Source organism: Oryctolagus cuniculus, chromosome 6 (genome assembly GCF_051225735.1).
Source record: "Oryctolagus cuniculus isolate XC-2025 breed Fujian yellow rabbit chromosome 6, ASM5122573v1, whole genome shotgun sequence".
Classification (NCBI taxonomy): Eukaryota; Metazoa; Chordata; class Mammalia; order Lagomorpha; family Leporidae; genus Oryctolagus; species Oryctolagus cuniculus.
This window is the reverse complement of record NC_142872.1, coordinates 25,306,818-25,331,470: the sequence shown is the minus strand read 5'-3', so window position 1 is coordinate 25,331,470 and position 24,653 is coordinate 25,306,818. Positions and strand designations below refer to the sequence as shown.

The window sequence follows — 24,653 nt, the reverse complement described above, 5'->3', positions numbered from 1 at the left end:
AGCCCCTTTTCCTTCTCCTTTGTCCTGGGCTGGGCTCACAGGGCCTCGACAACCTTTCAGTTGGGGGCTGCCCTCTGGCCTGCAGGTGGGAGAGGTCTTGGCACGGGTACCTCCCTCCCCCAATAGCCCCTTGTCCCTGGAAACCCACCACTGGCAGCCTGAGTCTCCATGACAATCAGAAAGGAACAAGGGCACCGGACCTGGTCTTCAGCCAGGAGGAGGCCCCTCCAGGGAGAGAGGAAGGGCGAAATGGGGGCCCCTTGGAGCAGGGCTGGGACACATGGAGAGAAGTGGAAGAGGCTTGGACACACAGGTCCGCGTCTGGCACCTTGAAGGCAGCCTGTGGCGGTTTTTATAAGATAGCAACTTGTTATTTTTTAAAAATGTGAAGGCAGAGAGGGGGGATATCTATCTTGCTCACCCCCCAAATGCCCACAACAGCTGAGACTGGGGCAGACCAAAGCCGGGCACCAGGAGCTCCATCTGGGTCTCAGGTCTGCTACACAGTGGCAGGAATGCAGCTGCCTGAGCCATGACAGCCGCCTCAGAGGGTGTCAGTCAGCAGGAAGCTGGGGTCACCCCCAGGCTCTCCAGATGTGGGACGTGGGAGGCCCCAGCAGCGTCTGAACTGCTGCACCAAGTGCCCTCCCAAGTGACTGGTAAGGGTCGTCAAAAGGCAGACTAGTCACCTCTTGCTCACAAAAGGCCCTACCTCTTGGGACACCTCCTCCTGAGCGCCCCCGAGCTTGATTACCCCTGGCCCCCCCAGTCACAGGAGCTCCTGGGTCTTCACTCCAATTCCCACGTCATTTGCTGCAAACCACCGCCCTTTGACGGCATGCTTTGTCCCTGTTCCCCGGAGCTAATGGCCGATCCAGTTCCCCACCAGAAGGGAAGCTTCGTGAGAACAGGGACGCTCCTGTACCCTGGGGCCCCATCTGGTGTGCACGTGGGTGGCCCTCAGCACCTGTCTGGGGAACAGGTGGATGAACGGGCTGAAGAAGCATCTGTCTTCCACCAGCCTGGAAGCTACGAAAGGCGGGGACTCCATCTGCCCCATCCTGTGCTCCGCTCCCAGTAGTGGCGGGCTGAGCAGGTGCACCGTGCTGTAGAGGGTTGTGTCACCAAGACCAAAGCTCACCGGGCCCAGGCAGTGGCATGAGCACCAATCTGCCGGGGCAGAGGGAGCGGAAGGCGGGCTGTTCCGATCTCCAGGGTTGAGGAAGACCCACACAAGGCCCTCAGATGCACTGGAGCTTGGCAGTCCCAGACGGTGTGTGGACAAGCAGGGGACCTAACCCGGGGCTACCCCACCCTCACGCTGCACCCATGATGAAGTTGTGATACTCAACTGCATTACAGATCAGCAGGCCCCGAGAGGTTAGGCCACAGACCCCAGGCCACACAGCAAGGAGCAGTGACACCAGAGTCACCAGTCACTGCCAGCCAGAGTGCTCAGGGCATTTTAGATGGCTGAGGTCATGGGGGCAGCGGACAGGACTTGAGCGTGCGTGGGGGCAGCTTGGAAAACCCGGACCTGCTCGCGTGTCAGGCAGAGGTCTCCGGGAGTCAGGAGACTCGGGCTCCAGCCCCGGCTCGGCCCTTTTCTGCAATGCCAGTGCCTCTCCCTCAGCCCCAGGCTCAGCATCTGCTCCGTGGGGCCGTGCTGGCAACTGCTCTGCGGGGGATTGAGAAGCCCAACACGAAGGCAAGGCATTCCGGTGCTGGGGGCCGAGGCTCCGGAGTAATAGGAGGAGAGCTGAGGACCCGACCCCCGGGGCTGGTCATTTGCGCTGGAGGCGAAAATGGAAACAAGTTCAGCAGAGGAGCTTCTGGGTATCCGGTGTCCCCCAAGACCACCCCTCGGGGCTCCTTGCTGAGCGCTCCTGGGTGGAATGCAGGTGAGGGGGAGCATGGGGCCGCCCCTTCCCCCTCGGCGGCCGGGCAGGCACACGGCCCCATCCACACAGGCGTACATTTCCTCGGTTTTATTATTACAAATGCCCCCGGGCTCTCACGCTGCAGGGTTTGGGGTTCTGCGTGCTCTACACACCCTTGCTTTTCTACCTGGATAGAGCCACAGAGAAGCGTCCAAGCCACATGTAGATGCGAGACACATCTGACAGAAGAGTTCCGCTCCTAGCTTATAATGACACCATTTCCCCAGCCGGGCAAGAGCTTTGCAAAACTACACCAGCCTCCCTGGAACACTGACTTGCTCGAGTCACATCCTCGGGGCTCTAAATCCTGCAGCTCCCTCTTCCAGGCGCTTGGCACAGGCGGAGGACTCCAGGCTCGGGACTGGGCCTTTCTGGAAGTGACGATCAGGCGGTGGGCGCCATCCCAGTCTTTGCAAGTAGCCGTGTTTGGAGGCCGCAAAAAATAAAAGACTTCTCTCCCTCCTGCCCCCACTGCCCCAGGCTCAGGTCTCATTAGGGTGCGGGCCATGTACACTGAAGGGTGATATTTGGTTTCCAAAACAGTCTCTTTGGCAAACAAAGATGCTGGTGGGCAGCTGCCACGGTGCCTTCCTCCTGTGGTCTGCTGCGTTAGTGCTTCATCCTTTCCAATAGCCTCTGATAGACAGGGGCTGGCGAAGAGCAGGGCGAAAGGTGAGAAAGCGCACGCCCTCCCACCGCTGCCTCCCAGCACTGCAGAACCCTGGGGAAGGGGCTGAGCGGCCTCCTGCCATGCTCAGAGCGGGTGCTTTTTCGTGAGTGAAATCTCCCATCTCCATGTCTGATGTTCTGGAATTTTCTATATCTACCAGTTTGGAATCGCTTCCTTGCCAGGGGCCTGCCCAGTCCCCCCCCACACACCCCCTACCCCCCGCCCAGCTCTCAAAGCCAAAGAGCTCACTTTAACCTCAAAAGGTTGTTACTGTTTTAATACCTCCATCGTACAGAGCAGAAGGCTGGGGCTTTGGGTCTGGCCCTAAAGGCCAGGCTTGTTTTACTGCACCAGGATGCTCTTAGCTACATGAAGCAGGTGGCAGGCTTGGACCCACAGAGATCTGCAAGGACTCTGAGCCCTGATCACACTTACCTAGTCGCACAGACCTCTGGGAAGCCTGAAAGAAAATGCAAGGTATCAGGTTTTGTGGGGAAGACCGCACCTGCACGTGCCTACTGCCTCCTCTATTCAGGACAAATGCCAGGGTGGGGAGGAGGAAAGGCCAGGGGAACGGATGGGGCCCTGGAGCCCCTTTGTGGCCTCGGCAGCCCCAGGCTGTGCAGGCCCAGGAAGCCAGCAGCACTGCCTGGGCTCTTTCCACTGAATTCCAGAGATCAGGGCTGAGGATGTCCCAACGGAGTGGGCAAAGTTTTGCGAGCGGCCTGGGAGGACAGCCAAGGAAGACAGGGGCAGGTGAGCCCCTCCACGGGCCAGGGCAGAGGACCCCGTCACGCTCAGGCCCGGCCTGGCCCTGGCACGCGTCTTACCCTGGAAAACGCCGACGCCTGTTTGAAGATTTCCAGAGCGGAGTCTGCAAGTTCGTCCCCGCGTTCCTGAGGTCTGTTGGCTGCAGGGGACAGAAAAGGCAGCCATGGTAAGGGGGAGGAGCCATCAGCACACCACGCCTACTGATGTGACTGACAGCTGGGTGGGTGCTGCTGGAGTCTCTGGGTCCCCTTTGCAAATGAATTCTTCCTCTAGAGCCTTCCACAACTCCTGCTGGAATCAGGCCCAGAACAAGCTCTGAAAAGGTTGCAAGTGAGAGGGGGAGGAAGAGGGACTGACTTTTAACTACACTGCAGCTCAACAGAAAGCCTGAGACCAAGCAGCCACACGTTGGCAGGCAACTGGGCCGTGTCTGGGCGGGGCTCAGAAAGCCAGGCGATTCTGCAAGGAGAAATGTGTCCTCCAGGCCCTCAGGTCGGGTCGTGTGTTAGAAACCGAGGGCTCTCGGGTCACTCCTCAACCAGACACAGGAGTGTGGCCACGTGGCCACAGCGTGGGGGTGACAGCGACACGTGCTCTCATCTCTGCTTTCCTCTTGAGCACCGGCTGCCCCAGGGCCGAAGCACCAGCTGTGGAGGCAGGTGGCACCTTAGGGCCTTACCTGGAGGCTGCAGAACGCTGGTGATGGCATAGACCACGCCATTTGTGGCCATGATGTCACTTTCAGCAACAGGCTCCTTGTTGACACTCACCGCATTGTTTTTCTAAGACAGAGAGACAAGAACTGTTGGTGGGAGGGCAGACGTCGTCCACTTAGCAAGCGTTCGCTGGGCGCTTACCCACGCCAGGTCCTGAGTGCACACTGGGGATGCTCTGGCGAACGCAACCGTCCCTGCCTTCCGCAGACCTTCGGTCTGGTAGATTAGCCCGGCCCCTTGTGTGGGTTCAGCACAGGGCAATTTACAGAACACTGTTGGGTTAGCCACCTAACCCTCACCGTGCCATGTGGTAAGAAGAGCAGGCACTACTGTTCCCCTTAACGCAGGAGCAAACGGACGCAAGACAGGGAGAGGAAAGGGAACAGCTGAGAACAGAAACCAGGCCTCCAGCACCCAGCTCCGGACACCAGGTTCTCTCCACTTCTCCTGGATGCACCACGTAAGATTTTCTCCCAGGAGCCCCCCCACCCCGCCCTTGTCCCCCACTCAGGGTAAACCTCTCCCAGGCCGTCCTGACTGGCCAGGTAGCAGACGCAAGGGGGAAGGGGCACTGAGGTTTGCCACAGACAGAACCCCAACACCTGGAACTCCATGCTGGGAGTCTCAGGGACCTGCACACGCCGAGCAAGTCATCCCCATGCCTACTTCCCTCTGTTCCTCCCCTGCTCCTACGGGAAACTGGGAAGCCAGCTCTGGAGAGAGGAGCGGGGAGCAGAGCCAGGCACAGGGTGACGTGCAGTCCTTCCCTAGGGCGGTCTCTGGGGAGGGGTTGGCTGGCTGCTCTCCCCACGAGGGAGGGATGCTCTGAGCACAGCTTCTCGGGAGGCAGAGCAAGGGAAGGCTCGGGGAGCAAGCTCCTGGGAGCTCTGGCTCAGGGCGCAGCTCCGTGAGCCCCATGTTTGGGGGTGGGAGGGGTGACGACAGACCCATGGGTGATTGCCTGGAAGGCCCCAGGCTCTTCTCTCCCGGCACTCAGAGACCCAGGGTGCATCCTAATGGCTCTGTGGGTGTCCAGTGCCATCCCCAGCCGAGATGTACCCGGTGCCCGAGCGCACCAGCCTTGTGACACGCAGGCCACTCACCGAGCTGACTTCTAGCTTGTCGCCCTGGAGGGACTTCAGCCGCACCAGGGTCCCGATGCCCCCGCTCACCAGGATTTCTTCGCCCACATGGTATTTCAGGATGTCGGCAAGTTCCTTGGCATTTCCTGCAGGTTTGTCAGACAAGGAGGCAGAGTTGGTCCCAGGGTTGGTAACGGGTGTGCTCAGGGAGGGCCCGGGGAGACAGGGCAAATGGTCACCCTGTCCAGTAACAGGCGGTCACTGAGCACCCATGGCGCGCTCTCTGACCCACCGCCTGCCTGGTGGGTGGCAGGCACAAGGCGGTGAATCTGCGCGTGCAGCCGTGGGCTGCTGGCTTCGTCTCAGGCAGAGAAGGAGTTAATCCATACTCCGGTGCGAGCATGACTCATGGTTCCATGAGCTAAATATTTGCCTGGGAAGCCAGGGATGCTTCCTGCACCAGCATCTGGGACATGTCATCACCAGCGAGGCTCCCGCCGCTTGTAACACGGTAGTGAAATATTTACACATTCTGCCCTCAAGTGCGTATTCATCGGACGGCTGTTTCCTGCAGGGAGGACTTGAAAGAGCCAACAGCTGCGACGGAGGAGCCGCGGAGCCGATGAGGTCAGGGCCGAGGGGGGTTCCCTCCGCGGCGGCATCACTCCCCGTCACGTCTCAGCGTTCCTTCCAGCCCACGTCAGCCTCTCCCCCAGCCACGAAGGCATCCGACGGCTCAAGAGGTGCACAGGCTTTTCCCAAATTAAGTGCGGCAGGCGATGGCGGAAGCTGCCAGCTGTCTCAGCTCTCCGACACTCTCGCTCCCAGACAGATGTCTGGGTCGCCCCAGGGCTTGCGGATGGCCACTTCCAGCATCTCAGAACCGGGAAAGGTTTATGCACTCTGCAGGGCTCTTTTGATTATCAACAAATCCACTTTGGCACCAGCGGGTGGAGCCCCTGGGCACCGAGTGACTTCCACCCCGCTTCCCTGGTTGGGGAACTCTGCCTTGGAGGTACAGCAGGCTGCCTTCTGTGCATGCCGCAGGGGTGCCCCGACCTACAAACCCCACCTGCAGGCCCGGGGGGCGGGGCGTCTGGGAAGCCTGCCCTGAGCCCCTCCTCTGCCCCCACACAACCAAACAGGACAGGGCCGCAGAGCAGGCTCAGGCCCCCTGGCCGAGTCCTCCATTCTGGCCAGAGAGAGGATGGGAAGTTTGTGCTGGGAGTGAACTTCTCCCCTGACTCAGGAACAGGCGTTAGCGTCACAGACACAGGACACGAAACAGGGCGGTGTGGGCAGCATGGGCCCAGGTCCTTCCTCTTCCTCACACTCGCCTTTCTGTGAGAGTGGACCTGTCTCCCGTGGGCCTGCACTGGAGCTGAAAACCACAACTCCTGCCCCACCTCGCTGTCATTCCAGCTGTTACTCACCGGGGACATGTGCCCACCACACAGTGAGCAAAGCAACGCGGCTCGGAGGTGAGCAGCTTGCCAGAGGTCACTCAGCAGGGAAATGCCTAGGCCAGGGTTTGCACCTGCTCTCAGGGAGCGCAGGAGCCCACGCCTGTGACCACCCTCAGCTCAGTGTGTCAAGGCCGCCACCAGCTTCATGGATGGCAGGGGTGGGGTGGGAGAGCTTCACCATCACTGTGTTTGCAGGTCCCCAGCGGGGAAACACACCTCCGTGACTGTGCCACACTCTCCCCTGCCTGCTTTGTGGCTTCAGCATCCCGCTCCTCGCGGGTCCTGCTTTAGCTAATGAGAGGCCTGGCAGGCATCTGGCAGAAGAAAGAGGCTGGGGAGCCTAGTGGCCCCCTTGCCGTGGCTCTGACAGTGGCTGCTGTCCACGGCACAAGCCCTCCTGGGTTCCTGCCTTTGCCTCCAAAGTCCTGGCCTGGGAGTGGTAGACACTTCTTGGGCGGGGGAGTGGTGTCATCATCCTTTGTTGGTCCTGCAGCCCCACCCAGGCTTCTACAAATAGTCCCATCATTCAATTCTCAGCATCAACCCCTTGGAATGTGCCACCTGGGCCCCGTGGGGGCCCTGAAGGATCAGCACTGGGAAAGAAAAAGACGTGCTGAAGTCAGTCTTTACCCAACAGTTTGTTCAGCTCTCCTGGTGGCAGGGCTTGGAAGGCTTCGTTGGTGGGAGCGAAGACAGTGTAGGCCCCTTCCCGGTTGAGCGTCTCAGTCAGCCCTGCGGACTGGATGGCGGCCACCAGCATGCTGTGGGCACACAGGGAGACGGTGTCACTGGCCTGTGGCTGACCCCTCCTCACCACAGCAGGTCAGGGAGCCCGACCACCAGGGAGCACAGCCTGCTGGTTTCCATGCCCTCCCTGTCCCACCTGTAGCTTCCCTCCTACCAGCACAAATGCCCTGCTCAGGCAAATGGCCCCAAGTCAGAGGCCAGGGCAGGGAGAGGTCAGAGGCATGGTGACCAGGAACCTGGCTGAGCCGTGGGACACGGGTGGCGGTGTGTGGTTCTGAGGAGCGCCCATGGGTCTGCGGGTGGCTGAAGTCACTGACAGGGAAATGCTCAACACGTCAGCACCCAGTAGGGAATAAGCGAATGAGCAAGTCAGGGACAGAGAAGGCCGGGCCGGGAATGAACTGGCCAGAGGGCCGCAGCTGTCCTGAGCAGGTTCTGCACAGAGAGCAGGACACTTGCTGCCCACCTGCTCTGGTGACAGCCCACTGTCCCCTGCCCCGGAGGGGAGGGCGACACTCCCTGAAGCAGCCCTTCTGCCTGACTTGCGCTGTCTGGGGCACTCGTCCCTCGGCATCCCCCACCTAGCAGGTGACACCAGCGCACACCAGTGTTAGCTGAAGGCCCTGCAGGGAGGGAGGCTGGCAGAGAGCTGAGGCCCAGCCCCTGGCCCTGCGTGAGCACACAGCAGGAGCCTACCCTGGCCTGGGTCTGGTTACCTAAAGCGGTTGTCCCCCTTCAAGACGTCCATGACGGTGCCCACTGGGGGCGTCAGCATCCGGTCCATGGTGAACAGCGTCCCGTACCTCCCCCTCTTGTCATGGGCAGCGATGCAACTGTTCTCGATGCACAGGCTCTGCACAGAAAACAGTGCCGGGGTCGGGGGGAGAAAGGGATGGTTGGTTTACTCCCTAGCAGGGGCCTCCCAGTTTGCTCCAGGCCTGTACTGACAGCACAAAGACCAGTGGACACTCGTGGGGAGGGGGCAGCAAGAATGGGCTGTATTTCCCCAGGAGGAAAAACTTAGTAAACTTAGTGTTCCTTCTCAGGCGAGGAACGGCCATGGAGGCCCCAGAGTGGAGCATCCACTACCTGCGAGGCTTTGACAATGGTCAAATCAGTCCATCAAGTCCACTGATTCACTGATTCAACAGACCACGCTGGCTGGGCCCAGGCAGAGGCTACGCTGAAATTAATTTAATTGTGCTTCCTTTTTAATTCCAGGTGCCTGTTGCCTTTGAAAACAGGGAAGAGACAGAAGAGAGAAGAGAACCTTTGAAGGTTCAGGGAGGCTGTGCCAGTGTCTCTTCCTGTAAGCTAAGAAGCACTCACAACCCCCCCCCCCAACTGTGCCACAACATTGGCATCCCACATGAGAACCGATGTGAGTCCAGCTACTTCACTTCTGACCCAGCTCCCTGCGAATGTGCCTGGGAATGCTGCAGGAGATGTCCTAAATGTTCAGACCCCTGCACCCACGTGGGAGACCCACATGGAGCTCCAGGCTCCTAACTTCAGCCTAGTCCAGCCCTGGGCTGTGTGGTCATTTGGGGAGTGAACCAGTATACAGAAGACCTCTCTCTCTAACTCTGCCTTTCAAATAAATATATACGTCTTCAAGAAGACAACAAAAATCTCCATCCCTCTGACCATGTATTATCCCCTTGAGTTCAGGGTGGCTCAGCTGCTTAACAACCCGGCCAGAGAGGCGTGTGGATTATTTCAAAGGCCTCCAGAACAGGAGGTGCCACTCCATCTGCAGGACCTCACATGATATCATATGTGCCTTCCAGAAACCACTGCTTCCCTTAGCAGAAGCCGTCCTCGCGCAAACTCTGGCCATGGAGGACATCTTCTTTTATCCTAATACAACTTCCACTTCTTAGGGCGGAGCCCACCAGGGAGTAAGACCGAGGGCCCAGAACTTACGTTACGATAAACAAAAACTCTCAGCTTTTTGCCTCCCAGCGTGTCCAGGGTCTGTCCGTGGTACAGATACTTGGAGGCCAGTTGGTCTTTAACAATGTGGTTCAGAAGCAAACTCTTGGTGGAGGCATCAATGGGAGGGGCTCCTTCTGCAAGAGAAGCTGGGGTTAGGTGCAGAGAGCCAGGCTCCTGGAGTGGGAGAACGAGGCGGGGCGGGGCAGGGGGGTCAGGCAAGTGCAGGGAAAAGCCTGGCCCCGCCTGAGTTGGGAATGATGATTGGGAAATGAAATGAGGCTGCCAACATGCCTTCACATCTGGCATCTTCTGTGAAAAGAAAAAAAGGCGCCGAAAATGGAGGGTGTTTGGAGTCGCGCCCTGGGAGGGAGGGGAAGGGGTGCATACAGCTCGGCCCCTTCTCTGAGGCCCGCGTGGCTGCGGCTCTGTTGTCTCCTCACTCAGACCTCCTGACTACACCCTGGCAACTGGCAAGGGAGGGGCGAGTGTTTGCCACGCGGTCAAACCCCGACTTGAGATGCCCACATCCCCTATCAGAGTGCCTGTGTTTGAGTCCTGACTCTGTTCTCTATTCCAGCTTCCTGCTACGTGCACCCTGGGAGGCAGCAGGTAAGGGCTCAAGGGATTGAGTCTCTGCCACCCCCATGGGAGACCGGGACTGAGTTTGCGGTTCCTGGCTTCAGCTTGGCACAGCCTGCCTGTTGGAGACATTCGCAGAGTGAATCAGACGATGGAAGACTGCTCTCTGTCTCCTTTGCTTTTCATATAAACAATTAAAACAAACAAACAAAAACCACAAGGGAGAGCTCTGCTCCCCAGGGGCGTCTGGGCTCTGAGGGGAACAACAGCGCCCCCTACAGTTCCTGCTGCAGTTGCTCCTGCTTTGGTGGAACTGGCTGGGGGTCCGAACTTTACACTGCAGAGGGTGGCAGAGAAGACAGCTGCCTCCAGGGACAAAACCCCAGGACTGCTTCCCCCAGGTTACCTTCGAACACAGAATTCAGGGGGGCCAGCAGGGTGAGCCGCTCATTTCCAGAGAGATGAGTGCCGAGGCCAGCTTGTCCGAAAAGGTCGATGGCCGTGGAGACGTCGGATCCTGCAGCCAGCTCAGACAGCGTCTTGGCTACGAGCGTGGAGAGAGTGGGTTCAAAAGTTAAAAATCCTGTTTTCACTTAGCGGTCATCCACCCAGTGCGTGAAATGCAGCAGCAGGAGCGTCAGCTCGCAAGTCAACAACCCCACCGATCACTGCCGTCCCAGTGGGTCTATTGTCAGGGGACACTGGCCCAGCAGGTCTGGGAGGTGAGGCGAGCTTCAGTTCTGCCCCAGGTGCTGGGCACAGTGTGGTCAGGGCACCGCCCAATGCAGGGGTGGAAGGCAGCTTCCAAAGAGCACGTAAAGTCTGCGACCACTCTGGTGGGGAGAGTTTTGTTTTCCCTGTGAGATTCCCTCCCTCATGGGCAGGAGCTCCCCCCACCCCCCCACCCCGGAATTCCCGAATGACTAGGACGCTGCATGAGCACAGGCCAAGGTCTGTTCACGGGGCAGTGAACCAGGGATGCTTGGGCCGGAGATGGGAATGTCCATCAAATGACTTGTTCTGGCCCCGCCAAGGCAACCACAGGTGGGGCTCAAAACTCAGTAAACAGAGCAGGCTCATTTTTAACTTGAAGATTCTATATGGCCTGCAAATGATGTCCTAAGTATCAAAATGGCCCTTGGCAGAAAACTGGTTCCCCTGCCCCTGGGCACTACGGAGAGAGCATGTGCTGAGGGCAGCACATGGCCCTCTGTGCCCCTCCCAGCAGGCAGGCCTTCTGAGAGCTTTCTGTGACTGGCACTCCCTCCCCCGACACCGTCAGTGGTTCCCCACTGCCTCAAGGCAATGCTGGGCCCACCGTGCTCGGGGCTCAAGACTCCTCAGGATCCTTCAGTGGCTAAGAAGCTCTGGGCTGGGCCCAAGCAGGGAAGCAGCCCCATAGATCCCTGCATGCCCCCACCACTACGGCAAGGGGTGGCAGAAAGGACCGTGGGCCAGACAGGACCAAGGCTGCCTGAGGTCTGGCTCACCGGAGTCGGGGATGAGCAGCTCATCGATGAAGTGAATGACACCGTTGGTGGCCAAGACGTCTTTATTGGAGATGATGGCCTTGCCGTTGATGGTGAGCATGTCCCCGCTGCAGCCCACCTCCAGCGTGGTGCCCTCCAGGGTCTCCATGGACAGCCCGGCGACAATGGCTTCAGCACACATGGCTGACTTCAGGATGTGGTTGTTCAGCAGGTCTGGAGGCCAAACAGGACACAGGTAAGTCTCAGCTGCTCCAGGCTGCCCTGGCCGGGGGGTGGGGCAGAGCTGGGGCACCACAGGGCACCACAGGTCGGGCGGCTGGACAAGTCCCTTGGCCTCTCCGAGTCTCTCCTTGCTCCTCGGGTGAGAGGCGGCAGGACGAGCATCTGCCTCCCAGCCCGGGGCCGGGACAGCATGAGATCCTGAGCATCAAGCGCTCAGCAGAGGCTGGCAATTAGCTTGTTAGAACCTGACCTTCGGGCTCTTATTAGTGCCCCAACTTCAGGGAGAAAGGAAACACTTTCCCCGAGTCTACTGTGGGATTTTTAAACAAAATCTACTGACCTTCAAAAAAATGCAAAATGTCAGAGCAAAACTGCAGCAAATGACAACCTTGAATTACCTGCATATTTTCTTCCTACAGATTTTACTCCATTGACCCGAGGGTCTGCTGGTCGTAAAGGCTGGGAATGGTGCTAAGACATGGCCTTGGCCGTCCCATTCACCACACCATAAACAACACACAGTTCTTTATTTGCTTGCCCCAGTGCCATGTGAGCAGACGGCTCTAACCCAGTCATGGCTGTTGCTGGCATCCATCAGCCCCAGGCTGGACAGCGGAAACTACAAGGGTGGCCAGCGAGAACATGCCGCAGCGAAGGCCCCGCCCAGGCCTAGCAGGCTCCCGCACTGCTGCTCACAGCAGGGCCCGGGGCATCCTCACCACAGAAGCGAGCTTCCATCTGCCCCGGAGTGTGGGAACCAAAACTGCGCCGTCATGGACAGGAGGAAGCTCTGAGGCTTGCAGAGGCACTGCCTCCTGCACACAGCACACCCCCCCCCCCCAAGTCAGTGCTGACGGTAACAGCCAGAGGGGAAGAGGCGGGACAACAAGCATGGCAATGGCACCCTCCACAAGAGGCCTTGAGGGGTTTCTGGACGGGGACCTGAAGCCCCAGATCCGGCAGTGGGGAGCAGGGCCAGGGTGGGAAGCGCCGGGCTGCTGCTCGCCTGCCTGCAACCCTGCCGGTAGCAACGGGAGCCTGGATGGGGGGGGGGGGGCGCCTGTGACCTTCTTCCTTCAAGGCCTCAGCCACAGTGGCGCACAGAGGGTGCTAGCTCTGAGCAAACTGGCCACTGAGCCGGAAATTAGACGTCTTTCTTTCCTTAGAGTTTACAATGAGTGACGGTACCCAGGAAGATAAAAATGGGCTCTTCACAAAACATGTTTTAACGAGGCACACATCTCAGAAAAGGAAGCAAAACACACAGAGAGGCACCTGAGTCCCCTCCTGCCCAGGAGGCCTTGGGACCCTGGGGGCCACACGGCCCCAGCCCCGCCCTCCTTCCCGAGATGCACGGTGAGGATCTGCCTGGCACTCCTGACTCAGAGCTCAAGGGCCTGGTGCTGCTGTGCCCAGGAGGCTTGGACTTCCTTGCAGGCCACATGGCCCCGTGCCCACCTCTGAGGCTTCAGTCTGGCACAAAGCAGGCACACAGGGGCACCACAGCCACACCTCAGAAATGTGTCCTTTCCCGCCCGCGCTCCACAGGGAGACTTCTGTCAACGTCTCGCCCGACACTGCCAAGGGGCTCTCAGCGATCCAGGAGGAATGACATCACCCCGATCATGTGTGGGAGCACGTGTGTGCCTGGGGCACACAGGGGCCTCCTCCCCGTCCTGGCTGACTCAGGGCTCACGGCCCTCAGAAGTCCTGGAGCGGAAGGGGTGGGGGAGTGCAGAGTCCCCTCCTCAGCTCCTGCACTTGCTGGCTCCTTCCCTCCACTTAGCAATAATCAACGCCCAGGATGGAGAGCCAGGGGCTGATAACTACAGGCTTCTAACTGACCTTGTGGGCCAGCCCCAAGGCCCCCTGTCACACATAGGAAGAGGTGAGGGGTGCCATGGCGACTCCAGCTCAAGGATGCCAGGACCTGCTACCCGCCACGCCCTCAGGGTGCCAGGTCAGCAGACAGCCTGGGTCTGGCTCTGGCTCCGTTTGGGGAGCCCTCCCTCCCCTGTGTCAGGCCAGGGCTGGCTGTGGCCTCCAGCTCCTCTGCCCTCCTCAGTCCTAGAAAAAGGCTGATGGGCTCTGTGCTCACCCCTAAGAGCCAGGGCTTGGCTCCGCTCTGGCTTCTGCAGAGACACAGCTGGCTGGGAGTAACAGGACAGGATGGCTGCCAGCCACAGCTGTGGCCGACATCCCGAGTCACCTCAGGGCAGCCGAGGTGTCTGTCCCAGGCCAGAGTAGGTCTTGGGTTCAGTGTGGCTGCTCTAGTGAGGCGGTGGCAGCAGCAGCCAAGGGCACTCACCTCTCAGGGCCTCTGGATCACCCAAGATCCGGTTCAAAGTCTCAGTAGGGATCTTCTCAAAGGCCTCGTTGGTTGGGGCCAAGAGCGTGAACTGGCCATCACTCTCGAGCAGGGTGTTGAGCCCCGATGCGGCCACGGCAGCCTGTGGGGAGGGGAGGCAGGACAGCTAAGGGCTGCAGCAAGGTGCCTGCAAGGCCTCGCCAGTCCACCCTCAGGGCAGAGACCCTTGTGGAAGCCCAGCTGAAGACCGCCTCTCGCTGCGACCTTGGGTGGGGCTGGCCTGACTCCAGCCCCAACACCCCTGGTTCAGGTGCGGCATGCCTGCTGCTGCCCTGCCTTGCCCTGGCCTCCCTGACTCAGATCTGTGTTTGGCCTTGACTATACGCCATGTCTCTGGGAGGTCAACCTGGCTGGCCCACACCCCTGGGACCCCCAGACGAAAGTGAGGCTGTCTGATGCAGACATGAGCTTCGCTCGCTGTGCTATGCACAACCCCAGCAGGACTGGGAATGATGTCTGTGAGTGGTAGACCACCTCCCCCCATCTCTACCCAGCAGTCAGAACCATCTTCTAAGAGCCTGGGGGGCTTCCTCCCAGGGTCTGTAAAGCCCTGGGCAACCACCTGGCTGCCCACCCTGACTGTGTGCCCGCTGAGGCTCCTCACTCCAGCCGGCCAGCCTCAGTCCTGTGTTTCCTGCTTCTGAGCTTTCCTCTTGGCCCTGTACTGGCTGTGCTCTGGTCCCTTCAGGCCTCAGCTCCCCTCTTCTCTTCCAGAGACGCCTTCCCGGCTATCCCGTCCCATGTGGGGTCCCCCACCCCACTGCTCCTGCTGCCCTCACAGTGCCTGTCAGTGTGCGGCCACCTTGGCTGTGTGATCCTCGTCTCACCCGGGATAGAACGTGAGCAGTGCCAATGGCCTGTCTCGTTCACCCCTCCATCCCACCACGTGAAGCGCTACCTGGGCTGCAGCAGGTGCTTAATAAGTGTGCATGAGAGGACAGGCAGATGGGAGCTAGGCAGGGTCACAGGGGAGGAAGGGAGGCAAAGTTGCCAAACCTCGGAGTCAAGAGTCAACGGAGTTTGCTCAACACGATTGGCTGTGGTTCATCCAAGCATACGCCACAACTTGGGGGCAGATCATTCCCTTGCAGACCACAAACCCTTGAGTGACCCAGAGGAAAAGCAGGGAGCAGAGCTTAGGGGCTCAGGCTCCCCAGGACCCTCCAGAGCCACCTATGAGCCAAGCCCACTTGCTCTGGCTTGTCCCTGCCAGCTGGCCAGGCTATGTTTGTGGCTCTGTGTTGGAGATCTCCAGGGAGGGACCGTCCCACTCCCACTGGCACCCTTTGCATTTAGGAAGTTCCCCTTGAACGAGGGCAAAAACCCTGACCGGGCAGCTGCTGCCAAGAGGAACACCCGCCCACCCCTCCCATTATAAGACAGATGCTTGCTGGGCAAGGGGGAAGGACAGTGCTCTTGTGGGCACGGTGCAGTCAGCTGTGCGCCCTGACGTCCTTGTCCACAGCAGTGTCTACTCTGTGGGTCTGGGCTCCAAGGAAACGAGTCGGGCACTGGAGTTGGGACTCAGGGACTGGAAACCTCCTGCAGCCCCACAGCTTTTTCATGCTAGTCCCTCTCTTTGGGAAGAAAAGGCCACGCCACCTCTGGAACCCATGGGGCAGGCCCAGGCAGCCCAGAGCTCAGAGGACCCACTGCTGGACCTCCCGGGGAGCCAGGGGAGGGAGAGCTTCACAGAGGAGAGACGGGTGGGGGGGGTTCACGGGTCCATTCACGCTGAGCATCGGATAAGTGGGTTCCCCCCGTGCGCTCCGTGTTTCCCTGCGGGGAGCCCTGCCAGGCCCTCTGGGCAGGGGGTATGTCCCCAGCTGGGCCTCACCCGGGGCAGGGCCTCACCCGCAGGGTCTCAAAGGTGTCCTCGATCTCGATGATCTGCTGGATGTTGTTGGTGACAGTGGAGATGACCTTGTCGATGAGGTGCACCACGCCGTTGGTGGCATGGTGGTCGGCCTTCAGCAGCCGGGCGCAGTTCACGGTCACGATCTGTGGGGAGAAGCAGCGGTGAGCAGTTGACGCAGCAGGGCCAGAGTCCCCCCAGGAGGGGGACGCGGCGCCTCCAAGCCCAGCAGCAGAACTCGGGTTGTACAGGCTGCGGAACCAGAGGCTGGAAGAGCAGCAGGCGTGGGGGGCGGGGGTCGTGCACAGCTGAACGACCGGTGCAGGACCAAAGCCCAGAGAGCCTGGAGCAAGGACAGCTCCGGGTGCTGGCGCACTGGCCTACCCCGTTGGGATAGTGGTGGATCTGGATGTTGGAGTTCTGGTACATGGAGGTGAGGGCCATGCCGTGCTTCAGCTCGTCGGTGAGGACCCGGCGGTCCACCATGTGGTAGCGCAGGGCGTTGAGCAGCTCGATGTTGACGTTGCTCACCAGGGAGTCCAGCACCTCCTGTGGAGGAAGCGCAGTGTGATGGTGAGGTGGCTGCTGCCCCGGGCATGGTGCTGCTTAAGCCCCTGCCACCAACGATCCCTCCTCAGTGAGCCCCAGGCTCTGTCTGTCCCAGGGGGTGGATGGAGCACGGGAGGCCACTCCATGGCTGTAGCTAAGGAGTTAGGGGAAAAGCTTCCGAAATAGCAGGAAATCACTGCAGACTCCCAGCCTCCAGGCCCGGCCCTGCGGACGTGTGTGGGCAGTGCCCGGTGACAGCGGCCCAGGCAGAAGGAGCTCATCTCACCGCTGGCAAGGAAGCCCAGGCCTCGTTGCTGGGGGCGAAGATGGTGAAGCTGCCGGGCCCCTCCATCTCAGGCCTCAGTTTCTCCGTGCGGTCTGTGTACAGCTGGGTGGTGGTCGATCCAACAACCCCCAGGGTCTCGTAGAGGTTGGCGAGCGGGAGGGCTGAGGGGGCAGATGACAGAGGTGGGGTGAGCCTCCGGGATCCCCACCTGGGCCACCCCGCCCCTTGACGACAGCAGGTTTGTCTGCAGATGCCGAGTGCCCGAGCATGGGTGTGGGGAGGCCCAGAGTGCCCACTGCTGGGGAGCCTTCACCCCAAGTCCAGGGCCTCCCAGGGGACTCAATAATTGGTCACTTCTCATTTCAAACCCAGCAGGGCAAGCTTTGGTTCTTGGCTAGTTAGCCAAGGCAGGTAGGAAGTCACAGCAGCAACAGACATCCTAACCACAAACCGGTCTTCCAGAGCCAGCCGGTCACTGCTGCTGGCTCCTGCACAGCCTCTACTAAGAGGAAGGAAGCTTACATGTCCTTGGGGCACTTGGGGTCCTTGTAGGCAACAAAACGTCATTTCTCAAAAGTAGCTGGAAACATAGGAGGACTCTCAGACACAGAGCCCAGTGCTGGCTTCCAGGGGTCTGAACGCGGGTTTCAGAGGCTGAGCCCCTCTTCTAAGCTCCACTGCTCCTCCTGCTCTGTTGGCCCTGCACACCAACCACACCCTCCTGTGACAGTGACACCAACTGAACTGTCCTCCTTTAAGGCTCAGCCCCATCCTCTTCACACATAGCTAACGTTAGGTGGGAACAAAGCAACCCCTGGTCGGAGGTGGCACCCCAGGGAAGGTCCTCACAAAGTCCCCAAGTGTCACGTGTTGCCATTGGTGGGGCCCTTTGTGGACTCTGGGTGAGCCCCTGGCCTGCTGCTCCCCTCCCTGCCAAGATTAGACACAGAGTGAGGGCGACGGGGGGTGATGGGGAGCCTGGTGTGCCCAGCCCAGCCACTAACAAAGGCCTCCCACCTGCTCTCAGAGGGGCTCATTGGAAGCCGAGGAGCCATCAGGCCACCCCTGCTGGACAGTTTTAGGATCCTCCAGCCAGCTCTGGCCAGAGACACCGAGGCCCAGAGCCTGCACCTGCTCTGAAGAGCCCGGAAGGCCAGAACCAGAGCCTGCTCCACAGTCTGTCAAGGAGGTCAGGAGTAGCTTGGGAAACACACTGCTCCCAGCCTCCACCCTTGGCCCCTCATGGGGAGTCTAGAGCCAGGACACATGCAGGGAGAAGCCATCCTCTCCCCACTCCCCTGCAGACCCCACAGCTTCTCCTGTGGACACTCCTCCGCCCCCTCCCCGCTCCTCCCACCCTGCGGGCCAGGCCAGGCTTACTCACCTGCTGGACAGCCCTTCTCTCCGGGGACCTTTTCATAGCCAGGACAGCACTCGTAGCTGATGACGCTGCAATGGGAGGCGCACATGTGTGCATTAGCTGGGCTTCACCCCGCCCATGTGCCACCAGCCTGACCAGGGCAGAGTGCCGACAGCAGACACCTCCGCTCCGGGTCACCTGCCGGGTCTCATCTGTGCTGCTCATCATCAAGGAGCCTCTCAGCCCTCCTGGGCCTTGCCAACACTGCAGTGAGCCAAGCAGGACACCGAGGGCCACGGCAGCACATTCAAGAGTGGGAGGAGGAAACGCAACTCGCCAAGAACTTCTCTGCACAGAACGCGTGGGAAGCCGGAGCCTGGAGCTCCTGCGAGGCCACAGGCAGCCCTGCCCCAGTCCCAGTTCTGATGTGGCCGCCACCTTAGCTGGGGCAGCCCTGCCTGGCACCCTCACCTCCAGGGACCCGGCTCTGCATCTGTAGATCGTGGAAGGAGTCTTTCATGGTCTTCTTGCTCTCTGATTTAATAACCAAAAAGGGTAGCATAGCTAGAATCTGTTTGTTTTCAGTCTTCACAAACTTCTTTAAAATTAAACCAAAGCTCTTTTTAGGATGCCACTTTTTTCTTCAAATTATAAAGAAAATTTTATTAATATTTTATTTTATTAAAATTTTAAAATGTTATTTTAGTAAAATTTTATTGAATTGAAATTTTATTTAATTAAAATTTAATATTATTTCACAGCTTTCAGCTGAGAATACACCAAGGCTTATACAGTGATGTGTCCCCCAGTCAGGATCACTTGCCACCCATTGTCCTTCCAAGTAGCAATCCACATGGCTCCCTGCACCTGCATGAACACGAGGCTGAAAGAGCACAGTTCTAACCTTGCAAAGAATTTGCCCAGGAAAACCAAGAGCTTCCTCCTCTCCCAGCTCAGACCAGTCTATCCTGGGACAGGGACCATCTTCAGGAGGTCCCAAACACACAGCGGCCACTAAGCCAGTGTTCCAGGGAAGCCCCAGAGGCTGGGAATTCCCAAGAACATTACAAGCAGGCAGGGGCTCTGAAAGCCTGGCTTAAATTCAGCTGAAGGTCACTGTGCACAGGCAGAGCAGGCCTCTCCTGACCCAAGGCGTCCTTTCTTCCATATGGAGGCGCCCGGTGGGGCGAGAGGCTTCACCTGCAGATCTGCTCACGGTGGGACTCATGGGTACTGAATGACATGACCAGCAGGGAGCAGACCGGGAAGAAATATGAGGTGCAGACGCAGGTTCCCAGTGCACTCGGGACACCCTGCTTTTGAATATTTTTTATTTTAGAGGCAAAGACATATATGCATATATATACAGAGAGAGAGAGACAGAAAGACACACACACACACACACACACAGAAAAGGAGCTCCTATCTACTTATTCACTTCTCAAATGACTGCAACAGCAGGGGCTGGGCTGGAGCCAAAGCCAGGAGCCGGGAGTGCAATCCAGGTCTCCCATGTGGGTGGCAGGAGTCCAACTACTGGAGCCGGCATGGCTGCCTCCCAGGGTCTGCCTTGCAGTCAGGAGCTGGAGCCAGGAACTGAACACGGACCTCCTAACAGCGGGGCTCATGCCCGCTGCTGTCCCTGTGAACTGTCTCAGGGAAGACATCATCAAGTGAAGACGAAGCCGCGTCCAGCTGTTAGGCGGGGTTTGCTGCAGCCTCTCCAGCCGCCGTGGGGGGTGGGGGGCTGCAGGCCCCGCTGGTCTGGAGAGGGACCCCCCCCAGCAGTGACTGGGGAGTGCAGTCTTGCTTTCTCCTGTGCCCTGCGCCCCCCAGACTCCCACTTCCTCTTCCCTTTTCCCCCAGGCCTCCTCCCACCCTGTTCCTTTCTAGCCTTTCACCCCTGGACTCCTAAGAGCTAAACAGGCTGCGGTCTCGGCACCAACCCTGGCCCAGTCACAGCTTTATCTTCTCAAACTGAAGTCGCTGAAGTGAGATTTCAGGGACACACAACTTGGAAAGCCAGCATGGTACAGGAACAGCCCCAGAAACAGGAGACTTGGCTTGGGCACCCATCAGTAACTAGCAGGGGGACCTGGAACTTCAGTTTCTCTCTCTGGCCTCGGTTTCCTGATCTATAAAATGGGCATGAAGTTAAACCTGGTGACATCTGAAATTCCTTCCAGTCTCACACACAATTCTATGTAACAGAACAGCTCGCTTTCAAAGGACAGCATCAGCCGACTTCTCCCAGGCAGATTTAAGGAGAGCTCCAAGCCTTGAATGCACAGAACCAGGGCACCTCTGTGCCTGAAACCCCAGGCCTTCTCTGATATACACTAGGGCTCTGCAGCTGGAGATGGGAGGTGAGGAAAGGTCAAGACCTCCCCAAACTTAACTTTTCCCCACGAAGCATCTGTGCAGTTGGAGAAGCACGGCTGAGGGAACAGTCTGGTCTGCAAAAGCCTCATTTCTGGGGCCCTGCGTGCAAGGGTGCTGCACACTCCTCGGCATGGAGACCCCAGCCACGCTGGCCAAGACCCTTTGTCATGATGCTGGCTCTTCAAAAACCCACGAGACAGCTGGCCAGCTCACCAGGATTTCACTGAGGACTCATGGAAACTAAATGCACAGCCTCCTGCTTTCTGTGGGCAGGTGTGTGTGCACGCTGTGTGTAGGGGGGGTGGCAGACTACAGAAGTGGGGGCCGAGGGGCTGGAGGGAGGGGTGGAAATGGGCAGGACAGTCTCAGCAAGGAGAGGGGTAGTCAGGATGGAATCAGAAAGCTACGTGCCCCCAACCCCCTGCCAGGCATTCAGGGAGTGAACCAGTGGATGGGAGTTTTCTCTCTCTGTCTCTCAAAAAAATGTTTATAAGGCAAGCAAGCTGCTAGGGCTCCGAGGGGCGAGGGGGCTTCTTGAGGTCACAGGTGGGAAGGAGCAGGCCTGGGAGTCACCTCGCATCTCAAGTCCAGCCCATTTTCTATCGGTCTTGACAATGCACAGGCAGCTGGAAAGTAAAGGGATTTGAAAAGCTGACCTCTGGAGGACACAGTGGTACCTCCAAAGTGACCAGGGCCACACCCTGCCATGCCCTCTGCTCCTGGGTCCCAGGGCGGCAGGACCCTGTGCTGCTGTCACATGTGGGTGGGTCATACAGCCAGCTCCCACCACAGGCGCTCAGTCCCCAAGGCCACAGTGCTGTCCCCAGCGCCAGGCTTTTTCCTGGTCAACTGACTGCCACCTTCAACCTCTCCCTCCACTGCCCTCCATGGTACAGGGGAGGGTTATGTCTTGGCCTGTGCACAGCAGCCATAGGGGTTGGGATGGTTCTAGACCTGGTGCTTTCCTTGATCCTGACTGTCCCAACAATTCCAGCCCTTTTCGGAGCAGGTCCTCGTGGCCTTGGAGAAGCAGAGGGCATGCCCAGGACACAGCCCACTGAGACAACCCTAACCTGCCCTTTCTGGGCTGGCCCATCCCACCTGCCCCAGGCTCAGTCCACTAAGGCATGATCCTTAGGCCCTGGTGCTGGCACAGCACAGACACTGTGGGGACGTGTGCTGGGGACAACTGGAGCTGTGAGCTTGATACCCTCCCTCAGTGAGAAACACAGGCCAGGATGGAAACCACAGGGAGCCCAGGTCTGTGTCCTCCAGCCCTAGGTGTCCCTGCACAGAAGGGACCAGCCTGCCAGTGTCCAAATGTGACCGTACCAACCAAGGCTGTTCTGGCGAAAGGCTCCTGGCTTCTCCGTGGCCGGACCCAGTCTCTAACAAACACAAGCCTCAGGTTAGAGAAAGCTCATCCTCCAGGACAATGATCAGCTCTCCAGCTCGGAGGAACAATTTGAGGAGGAAGCAGGGAAGGTGCCTGATGGACAAGGGCATTTATGGGAGGGGGACACAGACTGAGAGTGTCCACACGAGGGCTTAGCGTAGCCACGCCGGGAGCTTGCCTCTGCTCCCTTGCCACACGGTCCTTCCTGACGGCATGGAGAGGAATTTTCCAAGCAGTTAATACAACAAGTTCAAGTGGACTGCACAAGCCTGGCCAACCACTCTGGCTGTGGACGCCGGGGAGTCACCAGACTTGAGGGGCAGGGGGAGTGAGGCACCAGCCAGGGCTCCAGTCTCCTGAGACAGAAGGCAAACCACTCAGTGTGTCACGGTTTCCAAGAGAACTCGCAGGCAGACATAGACTGGTGTCGTCCGGAAGCCGGGCAGACCTGAGGAGTGCCCACCGCATGGTTCCTTTCCTGCGCTCCTGGCCCTGGGAATGCAGCCGAGCTGATTCGGGGCTCTGGGGAGGTGATCACAGACTGCTTTTCCCTGCTGTCTGCCCGGAAGGCCTTGGCCCAGTTAGGGACAAGGACAGTCCTCAGGAAATGCACTTCAGTTCCTGTGGCAGTATGTGAGCAGTGGGTGAGGGCGTCTGGGGGTTCCTGGCCGCTGCCTGGGTCTCCCCAGGTCCCAGACCACCCTTCGTCTGACAAGGGGTCTTGAGGAGGAGCCCTCAGGCATCAGGGCATCACAGCTACCAGCTGCCGGGGGGAGGGGTGGTGAGATTCTACCAGGAGTAGGCTGTGGGGTTGGGGGAGTGATCTGGGCCAACGCACTTTTTTGACCCTGCAAAGGATTTCCTCCAGGACCCATGACCACGGATTTGGGGGCTGCAGAGAGACTTGGGGCAGTGCAGCCAGGCCCTACAGGCCTCCCACACCACTGCCATCGGCTGCTGAGCGTTGTTCTCCCTGGGGACACACAGCAGGGTCCACAGACCTCCCCAGTGACCAGCATGGCAGGGGGCCTCAGAGCAGGCTTCTGAGGCTTTCTGACCCTCAGTCTCCCCATCTGTAAATGGCCTAATAATCCTACTCATGGTACGGAGCGGCTGAGAAAACGGAACGAGTCGACGTGCAGGAAGCCCCTCGCAGATGCGTGAGATTCACCGAGGGTCCTGCCAAGTGCTCAGCCTCTCCCACAGAGAACTCCAGGAATCCACTGAAGCCGAAGCCAGGCTAACAACGTCACGGTACGCGATGTCCGCCACGAGACCACTGACGGCCCAACCCTATGGTCATAAATGAGCCACAGCTAGAACTCAACACACAGCCCAGGGCTAGCTTCCTGTTGCTGGGGTGAGAAGTCACCAGAGACCACACAAAATTGGCAGCCTCACACCGATTTTTTTATCTTAAAATTCTGGAGCTGAGAGTCAGTAGCTGGCCAAACGGAAGTAAAATCAAAGGTGGCCTCCTGCCTTCCTTGCTCTTCCCGCTGTACCCACCCCGTCCCAGCTCCCCCATCGCATCTCCTAGCCAGGCTGCCCCTGCTGCCTGCCTCTCACAAGGAAGCTATGACTGCACTGGGTCCACAACAAACCCAGCGCCACCACTCCCCGAAAGACCTGCAGCTTCAATCTGCCACGCCCCCGTCCATGACGTAGGGACCACGTGCACAGGTCAGCAGATTAGGAAGTGGCTGCCTTTGGGGGTGTGGGTGTGTGTGCATTATTCTACCTGCCCCAGTGTCTGCCCCCAGGTGGTTCACAGGTTGATGTGAGGGTGCTACAGAACAGAATCCCATGTCAGCACCGTGGAGAGGACCTGCCGGGCAGTGGTGCCAGGAATCTCCAGCATTGATGTGATGCATGTCCAGTCTGGGTTATCCCGGAGCACGTTGGAGTGCCTGCTGGCTGCACGAGAAATACAACACAGGAAGCAGGCACTGGTGGGGAGCTGGGGGTAGCCTCCAGGAGTCCCTACCACCCTCTCCTCTGTTCTCCAGGGACCAAGGTGGTGCCACGTGGCAGAGGGAGGAAGAGGGGAGCTCTTCTCTGGCACCCGGTCCAGAATGGCCTCTGCCAGTGTGAGCCCTGGCAGCTGATGGGCAACTTGGCCATGCAGCAGCTGTTCCAGGACGAGTGCCACCTCCAAGCCTGAGCACAGGGCTGAAGAATGGAGGATGGTCCTGCTTCAGCCTGGGGCAGGGCAACGCTGGCTACCAGAGACAGGGACAGGACTGCCACTCTGAGAAGGGCTTCTGTGCTTGGGAGTGTGCAACTGTTGCAATACTTTCAGAGCACACGGCTGCCACCCCAGCTGCCTGCTCCCCCAGCAGCCAGCCCTGCCTCGGGCTCGCCTCGTGGGAGCTGGACTACGCCTATCAGCTCCCCATGGCGCCAGCCCCAACCTGGCTGTGGACTGGCTCCGTCTCCCCAGGACCTGCACAGAGGAGGCCTGTCCAGAGGGAGCTGGGCTCCTGGCCACAGTTTCCTGCACCACTGCTTGGTCGCCACCCATGGAAACCTCCTGGTCACTCATCCAGCGTGGGCCCGGAATCCGGAGTGAGACACCATCTGAATCCCCAGCCTTGTTTGGTCAGCTGTCTGCCAACGTGTGGCTCTGGTGCTCTTTAGGATCGGAACTAAAAGCCGACGTGAATTCCCAAGTCAGAAAACTCGCTCACTGGCAACTACTTCCTGTAACAAAATCCCTCCTTGGAAAGGCACTCAAGCTGCTGTGTGGGGACAAGGCAGCCTCACCTGAGGAGGGAGAGCAGGGCTGGGGGGAGGCCAGGACCCCAGGCGACAGACAAGTGTCTCCAGGAGGCTT

General features: G+C 59.1%; 1 protein-coding gene and 1 long non-coding RNA gene across 3 annotated transcripts in view; both read right to left on the bottom strand.

Moving 5' to 3' along the window:
- The window catches only part of LOC103347879 (uncharacterized), a 36,405-nt gene extending 36,235 nt beyond the window's left edge, over window positions 1–170 (bottom strand). Inside the window, exon 1 of the long non-coding RNA XR_016236444.1 lies at window positions 149–170. This is a non-coding gene — a long non-coding RNA (uncharacterized LOC103347879). The remainder of the gene's footprint in view (window positions 1–148) is intronic.
- A 1,803-nt stretch (window positions 171–1,973) lies between these two features.
- TGFBI (transforming growth factor beta induced) overlaps window positions 1,974–24,653 on the bottom strand; it is a 55,478-nt gene continuing 32,798 nt past the window's right edge. For both annotated transcript variants that reach the window (XM_089335893.1, XM_002710222.6), the window contains exons 3-17: window positions 18,064–18,128; window positions 16,680–16,840; window positions 16,229–16,393; window positions 15,844–15,990; window positions 13,930–14,071; window positions 11,400–11,612; window positions 10,316–10,453; window positions 9,319–9,464; window positions 8,109–8,245; window positions 7,276–7,406; window positions 5,201–5,325; window positions 4,061–4,163; window positions 3,441–3,520; window positions 3,046–3,070; window positions 1,974–2,590 (exon numbers count right to left, since the gene is read on the bottom strand). In XM_089335893.1, the coding sequence (XP_089192019.1) occupies window positions 2,550–2,590; window positions 3,046–3,070; window positions 3,441–3,520; window positions 4,061–4,163; window positions 5,201–5,325; window positions 7,276–7,406; window positions 8,109–8,245; window positions 9,319–9,464; window positions 10,316–10,453; window positions 11,400–11,612; window positions 13,930–14,071; window positions 15,844–15,990; window positions 16,229–16,393; window positions 16,680–16,745 (1,659 nt within the window). In that variant the 5' untranslated portion in view covers window positions 16,746–16,840; window positions 18,064–18,128 and the 3' untranslated portion in view covers window positions 1,974–2,549. The remainder of the gene's footprint in view (window positions 2,591–3,045; window positions 3,071–3,440; window positions 3,521–4,060; window positions 4,164–5,200; window positions 5,326–7,275; window positions 7,407–8,108; window positions 8,246–9,318; window positions 9,465–10,315; window positions 10,454–11,399; window positions 11,613–13,929; window positions 14,072–15,843; window positions 15,991–16,228; window positions 16,394–16,679; window positions 16,841–18,063; window positions 18,129–24,653) is intronic.